The sequence below is a fragment of the Vicia villosa genome, unplaced genomic scaffold (genome assembly GCF_029867415.1).
Source record: "Vicia villosa cultivar HV-30 ecotype Madison, WI unplaced genomic scaffold, Vvil1.0 ctg.002972F_1_1, whole genome shotgun sequence".
In the NCBI taxonomy this organism is placed as follows: Eukaryota; Viridiplantae; Streptophyta; class Magnoliopsida; order Fabales; family Fabaceae; genus Vicia; species Vicia villosa.
In genome coordinates, this window is record NW_026706078.1 from 78299 (window position 1) to 87070 (window position 8772).

The 8772-nt window shown below is 35.4% G+C and overlaps 1 protein-coding gene across 1 annotated transcript; it reads left to right on the plus strand.

The window, feature by feature from the left end:
- Positions 1–380: 380 nt before the first annotated feature.
- On the plus strand, positions 381–3167 carry LOC131640149 (peroxisome biogenesis protein 19-2-like). Its single transcript, XM_058910556.1, has 5 exons — positions 381–531; positions 613–661; positions 752–1046; positions 2434–2750; positions 2881–3167. Exons 1-5 carry the CDS (start codon positions 492–494, stop codon positions 2927–2929), a joined length of 750 nt encoding a protein of 249 aa, XP_058766539.1. The 5' UTR covers positions 381–491; the 3' UTR covers positions 2930–3167.
- The last annotated feature ends 5605 nt before the right edge of the window (positions 3168–8772 follow it).

Consider the following 8772-nt stretch of genomic DNA (forward strand, 5'->3'; position numbering starts at 1 on the left):
AAAGAGAAAATTTATTACACAAATTAGATTGTATTTATTTAGGGGAAAAACTAACATGTGCCCTAAGGGCACAAGTTAATGAGATATTTATAGATTTTTTTTTGGAACGCGTGCATTCAATGTATTGAAACTTTAAATATGACTTTATTGTATTTAATTATATTTAACTTTTTCTAATTATAGTATCCTTAACCTGTGCCCTTAGGCCACATGTTAGCATGACCCTTATAATTATTTTAAGGTATAAATTGATTTTCCCTATTCATCCTATCAATTTAACCACAAGTAAAATTATATTTTAGGAATATTTTATTTATTTTGAATAGAAATTAAATATACAATTTTTATTTTCCACTATTCTAACTTCTTCTAAGAACTAATTTCCTTGTATAAGTGGATAAAAAGAGAATTTCATCACACACATTGAGGCTGTCCCATTTTTTTTTGTTCGTTCCAACAAGGAAGTGTCTGTCTGGCGGTGACAGACAACCATGGCCGACCACTCCGACGACCTCAACCAACTCCTCGACAGTAAGCTCTTTCTCTCTCTATCTCTTCACCGCCCTCTTTTTCTCTCTCTATCTCTAACTCTTTCTATTCAATTTTTTTCAGGTGCTTTGGATGATTTCCAAACCCTCAACCTAAATTCTTCCCTTCCAAGGTTTCTTTTTTCTACTGTAATCTTTTCGTTTTTCACTTCATTCTTTAACCGAATCTGAAACGCGTTGTTCTGTTTTGTTTTGGTGATTAGAACCGGAGAAGAAAGTACGAACAAAAAAGAGTCTCCTTCTTTACCCTCAGGGGTTCAAGGATTGGGATTAGGGTTACCTGATTTGAGAAGCAAGAAAAAAGGGAAACAGAAGGTTTCTAAAGATGCTCATGTTTCTGAGGCTCTTAATAAGCTAAGGGAACAGACTAAAGAGGCTGTTAAGGGTCTTGAATTCGCAACCCCACCTGGTTCTGTTGCTGCTGGTCTTGATGATTTGGGTAAAGATGGTATGATGGAGGATTGGGTTAAACAGTTTGAAGAAATTGCTGGCTCTCAGGTAGTAATACCTTAATCCCTTATTATCTTCATGTGCCCAATGTTATGGTCTAATATTAGAAAATCAGATTAATCTCATGCTTTAGAAATTTATGGTGGTGATTATCTGCATTTGGTTTGGTGTAATGTAATCTTAGTTATCTTGGCTTAGATATAATTCACATGACAAAAATCTAAATTGAGAATTAAGATAAATACTGTCCCGTTAGGATGTCAGAAATAGAGTCTTGATGCGACGGCTTGGGGTGGACCTGTAAGGTTAATACTCCAACCCCAAGTCAGTAACAGAAAGCGGAGTAAAGTGATTTTAGTGTTAGTACCTCAAGTGTCATGTGAAATGTATTATATATGAATGCCAATTATGGATGTTTCCTACGTGCTATTTTGGCATGGAACGGGGAAGACCATTCGATGGCATCTAACGGTCAGTAGCAGCCCATGTTGTGGATCTAGTGCGGAGATCTAGAGAGTAGTATTGTACCTTCGATGCTTTAGTGGAATAGCCAAGACTGATGATTAGGTTGCCTCCCTTTGGGATAGTGAGGCCGGCCCAGAACAAATACATTAATCTTCTAAAAGTAAAGTTATGGTAATGATAGTGACAGTCAGAAAAAAGAATACCAAGACTAAGAAGTTGTATCATGTTTTTTTCAACAATTAGTTAATCCTATTACGATGAGCCACCGAAAAAAATTGAAAAATGCATCATTTTGCTTTTTGTTTAAAAAAGTAAAAGATCTAATCTAGGGTTAGGAGTGTTCGAGAAGTGTCTGGTTAAGAGTTGGTGTTAACAGATGTGTCTATCAGGTGATCGAACCCAAAAGAATAGGTCATTAATCTGACACTGTTAAGAAGAGGTGTCTGGGGCATGTCCAAAGCGTGTCAGAGAAATGTCGTTTCCAAAACATGTTTGATATGCTGAAACCACACTTTAGAGGGGTGTATGTGCAAATGTTTATTGGTGATTTGAAACAAATGCAGTCATCTTACCGTATACACCTTGGGTTCTTATATTTCAATCAGATGGGCTTTTTACTTAACTAAGATCCTTCTTCCATTATGAAATAAACTAGTAGTTTTTTTTATGCGTGATTGTCAATGTACTGTTTTCGAGTGTGTCAAATGCTTTAGTCCTCTACCAATGCCTTACACAAAGTTCCTGCCTCAGAATTGAGTGTATCACTAACTGCCTCGGAATTCGAAACAAAATTTTGTTTCAGTACTCAAGTAGACGAGTAAGTTGTTATTGGATTTAGTAACTATTTAAGTTTTGCAGTTATGGACGACTTCAATGTCCAATAACAGAAGCTGCTGCTGTTTATGTATTGATTAATCTATATTGATTTTCTTTGTTGGAGTTAGTACTGATAATTTTAATCATTTTTTAGGATATGGAATCTATTGTGGAGACCATGATGCAACAGCTTCTATCCAAGGAGATACTTGCTGAACCAATGAAGGAAATCGGAGAAAGGTATCCTAAGTGGTTGGAAGATCATAAAGCCAGCTTAAGCCAAGAAGAATATGACCAATATTCACGGCAATATGAGCTGATTCGAAATCTTAACGAAGTCTATGAAAAAGATTCGGGAAACTTCACCAAGATTGTTGAGCTCATGCAGAAAATGCAAGATTGTGGACAACCTCCAAATGATATTGTCCAGGAGCTTTCTCCCGAATATGACTTAGCCAGTCTAAGCCAGTTGTAAGTTCCTTCTTGTAGCAATAATCTCTATTTGCTAATTCAAAACCAAATGCTTATGCACAGACATGCATTTATCTTGTAGTTGTCAAACCAGTATGACATCAGCTTATACAAATATTTTCTTTAACAGATCTCAAGAAATGCCTGATGGTTCTCAGCCAAATTGTTCTATAATGTGAAGTTGTTTCCTCCCTCTTATCACGCCGTGGCTGCTGGTTTGCAGATTTTCAGGAAAATTTATTTTTCACTTGTCAGAATAATATAGTTTCATATGTTTTTTTTTTTTCTGTTTACTGTAAGGTTACAGGTTCTCACTTTTTATAGCCTCCGTTCAAGATTGTATATGATCCAAGGATTTCTTCCATTCACATTTTATTAGACCAATGATAATGCGGCCAGCTGCTAGTTGCGAACGAATTTTTTTCATGATAATTTGAAAATACTTTCTCGTTTAATCTTATGATCCTTGAATTCGATAACCATTATAAATCACAATGAACTTTATGCAATCACACCTGTATATAAGAAAAAAAATTCACCAGTTTCTGTTGTTGAGCATCTTACAATATATGACCTAATTTAACACTAGGAAAATGACTAAACCACAAGCCATCTAACATTTATAGATTAATACGTCTGTTGATGTAATAGAAGTGTGTCAATTGATTTGAAATAACAGTCGGGATGGCGAGTATATTGTGCAGTCTGCATATCACCTAATCATGTTAGGTGGCTGCAGTTTGGTGGTGAGATTGTGGTTCTACTCCTTTGCCTAGTGTTCAATGAGATCATATAATTGTAAGATGTTCAACACCAGAAACTAGTGGTTTTTTTACATACAATTTTTTTTCTCTCAACAAATGGTTTTTTTTTTCTCTCTCAAATAGACTAAGAGCAAAGTCATCATAAAAGCTAAGTCATTCAGACCTCTCTCAGATTTGGGGTACCACAAAAGGTGAATCTTATGCTGTAATGTTTAAATTGGGAGAATTTCTCAATTCACCTGTGATACTCTTAGGCATCTAGCGCAATTTTATTTATGTCTTATGTTTCCGTAGATACACATCAAGAAACACTTTTCGTTGTCAAAATTTGCGATTTTTTCAGAGTTATATCTACAGAAGTAATTTATCAATTTGGTTTTTTCGAGAGCTACACTTACGAAAGTAGTTTAAACTAATAAACGTTGAGAAAAATTTCAAAGTAATTCAGTTAAGAGAAGGTTCCGCAGATGTACCTACGGAACAAATCAATGTTGAATAAAAAAAATTGCTTTCGGAGATACACCTTTAGAAACAGAGATATTTTTGGAACACTATTAAAAAAAACTAAGATTTGTGACTTTAAGATTTATGTTTGAGTTGTGGAATATATCAAAATTTTATTTTAAAGTCTGAGCCTATATAGGCCTTAGGTTTGGGAATTAGCAAACTAGAATAATACTTTCAGAGAAAGGCTTTTTCTATCCTTATGGTTTTTTCCACACTAAAAAGATTAAGGAAAATGCTAACATGTGCCTTATAGCACATGTTAATGATACTATAATTAAAATTATTTTCCTGGAAGCGTGTATTCAATTTTTTAAAACTTTAAACATGATTTTATTATATTTAAATTTTTTTAATTATAGTTTCATTAACACGTGCCTTTAGGGCACATGTTAGTATGACCCAAAGATTAAAATGTTTTTAGTGTTTAGAGATGTATTTTCGGATGCACCTTTTTCACATATAACTGAAGTGAAAATGGTGAGAAACCTTTATTATGTAAAAGATTGATGCGGATGTATCTTCGTATGCACGAAAGGTTGATTCGGAGATGCACCTCCGTAACGTCCCTTACTTCATGAGTTAGTGAGATATTCAGAGATGCATCTTTAGAATATGCTTTGGTAGATCAAAATAGAAACAAACAGAAACAATGAAAGAATGGAATTGAACAAACATAAATTAACTCCAAAATAAACATTACATAAATTTAACATTACATGTTATTAAAAACAGGTGGTTCGGGACATTGTAACATTCTTATGATATCGTCGACTGGTCTTTGAATCGTCGCATCCACTTTAATCAGACCCTTTGTTGAATAATGGTAAAAGGTACTCCACATCACTTTCAAATCGTCATCCGTCTTCAGTTCAAGCAATGTGAATTATATCTTCCCTTTATTATATATTGAGGATGAACGGTATTCGAGCTTGACAAATATCTGATTTTCTGGATATTGCATAAGAGTATTCAATTTGGTTTTTATATCGACGAGAAGTATGTTCTCGTAGATCCAAAATTGAAGTGGGTGTGTTGTGCAGTTGAAATACACAAAAGCAAGATGGAGATATGTAGACATTCTGGTTTTTGTAAAGAAAATGGATTGAGAGACCCTATTTATAGAAGTTATAGAGCAATACAGACCTTACATACATGATCATGTCTGCATGATATACTTCGGAGCTACATCTTTGGATCCGCCTTATGTTTTCAAAAAATTAGGGTCTCTCCGGATATGCAACTCCGAATGATCTCTTGTTTTGTTTTTTAATTAATTAAGGGGTATCTAGAGATATTTCTCCGGATCCAAAAAAAATTATGCAAAACATAACCATGCTAACTATGCAGAGTATAATTTTCAAAACAAGAAATGTCTAAAAAATACCATCCAATTTTATAACATTATGCAGTGTGTTACTTGCCAAAAATGTGTTACATTGTTAAATTACAACTGGAACACATTAAAAGCTGAGTCACTATCTAAATCTATTGGTGGCTCAATCTTCGACCTTTCCTTATTTGCTTCTCGTTCAATGTTGCTCAACTTTGTGAACTCTTCCATCCTTTCAAGAAAGTGATTTGGCCATGTTTCAACATCTTGTGTGAAATGTATCGTCTAATCCAGTGATGTCGTTAGTATAGGACATCCCGATTTCAAATAAACTTGAACAAAATGTTATTTTTTTTAAATCAACCAATACACATGATGTGTTTCGATGAATTATGATTTGGCTTACTCCTAAGTGGAAAGAATATTTCCGAGAAGCCATATCGTGTTAAATCAACGCACATTGTATCATAAACAATTGTTATAAGATGTCCCATTTTTGGAAAGCGCATCCATTTGTTAAACGGATCCGGACCATTAAGACAAGTAACAAGAGCATTGAGAATTGTGTCATAATTTGCTTTGTTCCCATATAGCTTTGTGTATGATTTCTTATGCGTCATCATCTCTTGTATAAGATGAAGACAGACAAATTGATGGTCGTCATCTCCCTTACGGAGTAAACCTGAAACAGCTCGAAAATCACAGCTGCCTTCTTTTTCAACATTTACAATCTGCTCGTATTTGTGAATAAATATTTGGTAAAGGCGGTAGAGGAAATGGTTTGTTAATGCGCGCACTCTTAAAAACACTTCTTCTGGAAAATGTGAGTCAACATGCTCAAAATACGAAGGAGGTCGTTTCGTGGAATTGTCACATTGAGTTAGTTTAACCTTTTTAGAGTTTTGTTTTAACCGGTTCCGATGGTGGTTTCAAATCCGTTGTTTCTTGATATAAAATCTTCCTAAGTTGATCTTTGATGTGCAATTTCATGATGTCATATGCTTTCATGAATCTCTCTTGAATCACTTTCTATTCGCTCATGATAGATATGTTTGATTTATCACCCTTCCTCACACCATCATCATCAAAACAAAGTCGGGTCTAGTAAGCGCAAAATTCGTCCATACATATCAATTTTTCATGTTTCAGATTCTTTGAAATTAAACAATCACATGGAAAACTGTAAGTCTTCCTAAGTGTACATCTACACTTTGAGCTATCGAAACCTATTTTATCCGCTCGTTTAACTTCGTGAAAAATAAAATTCAATGCCTCCCGAGAAACGTTACCAATCAACTGTGAATAAAGGACGTTGTCTTTGAATCGGTATTCTAACAAAGTAATGCTCCAACCAAAAAGTTTTTTGTATCTCATTATGTTGGTTTTAGAGCATTTGCTTCATGGCGTCCCAATCTCGACAAAAATCATCTTTACTGTTGCCTAACCAATTCTTCAGTCTAGCATGTGTCGCACGCTCGCGAAAACCTAACAAAGGAAGGAACAGGGTCTTGCGACCAGAGAATCTAGGTACGGGAGTCAGTTACGCAAGGGGAAGGTACTAGCACCCCTCACGCCCATCGTACTCGATGGTATCCACCTATGTTTGTTTCTATCTAAAGGGTGTATCTATGTCTATGTCTATATACGAATGAATGCAAAATGTAGGGAAAATAAAGAATTGTACTCGCAAGGGCCCTACCCCGCTGCCTACGTATCCTTTTCAGGAATCAGAGTTACCGTAGCTCGGCTCACGATTTTCTGTTTGTTTTTGTGTTTTTTAGTTGGGCGGAGTTAACGTTCGCGCTCTTGCATAAGGGATCGACCTACGATGCGTACGAGCGGAAATAACATTGCCCTTAAGAAAAAGAGATGAGAGAGAGACTTTGAGTGTTTCGAGGAAATCCCTTAAGCAAGGGAAACTCGAGTTACTCTTTGGTTGGTGTTTTTTAGGTTGGGAACTTACGCTCGAATGGTTCCCTTAAGCAAGGGAGATCCAAGCACTCGAATGATTCCCTTAAGCAAGGGAGATTCAAGCTTCCATTCCCTTTTTAATGATTTTCACTTTTTTATTAATGTTTTTTAAGTATTTTCTTTGTATGTTTTAAAGGGATTTTATTTTGAATATTTATTAAGTGTTTTGATGTTGTAAAAAGAAAAAGAATGAAAAAGAGGGAGACTAGCCTAATTTCTAAGCCTAATTGTTGTTTATGCAAAGGGAGTCTAAATCTAAAGTTATGTTAAGGGAATCAATTCTAAAAGGAGCATACTAATGATATTAACAAAGTAGGCCTAAAATATTTCCAAAAGCTAACAACAAAATCACACAACAATTATATAAAAATAACATGGAAATGGTACAAAAACAATTCAAGCATCAGTGCAAAATTAAACTAAAAAATACTACTATTTTTTTATGGGTTTTTTATGAAGGAAATTAAGTGTCAAAATTAACCTAAAAAAATCTACCATTTTTTATGTATTTTTTATGGGAAAATTAATGTCAACAATTACCTAAAAATCTAACAAATTTTATTGATTATTACCTAAAAAAATTGGATAAAACTATGTCAAAAAACCTTAAATTCTAATAAGAAAAATATGTGAGTCAGGGGGGGTTAAGATTCAGAAATAGGGTGCAGTTAGCAAAGGGCGCAGGGCCCAGAAGATTGAAGCCCAAACAGAGTTTTGTATCAGTTTTTTGGGCCAAAAATGGCGTGTCATGGACCATGGTGGGGTGTTAATGTTGAACCGGCCCAGAGAACGTTTTTTGTTATTATCTCAGAATTGTCAAAAAATGGTATGGGCCACATGGGGGTATGCATAGCAGTTCGGTGGCCAGGCCTAAGAGTTATATTGTTTGATCCATAACATTTCATTATTCAGATTTTAGTACAGAAAATAAATAAAAAAAACAAATTAATAAAACAAAAAGAGAATTTGGGAATTAGGGTTTTCAGAGTGACCTTTGAAGTTCCTGAAGAGCAAAATGCAGCGGCGCCGCGACGACACCTTCTTCTTCGATCCAAATGCGCCGCTCATCGTCGTGATTAACCCGAGATAAACCAAACTCGCATTCATCTCTCCCTCCGTCTCAATCTCTTCTCTCCGGCGATTTCTTCTTTTCTTCGATTGAAGCAGGTTGGAGTGTGTTGAAGCGTTGAAATTGACGTGCTGAGTTGACGCTGATGGCAGATGATGATGATGAAGCGTCATTATTGTTGTTACGTTATGGTTGCGATGCGTGATGTTGTTGTTGCGATTGCAGCGGGGTCTAAGAATGGACGAATCGGTGACGGCACTGAAGATTGAATATCGATCGATGATTACGTAAGGTAGAGAGTTGTTGCGATGAATAATCCGATGTCAACTGAAGGCGTGATGGACTGAAGATTGAGATTGCTGAGAACGGTGATGCGAGGCT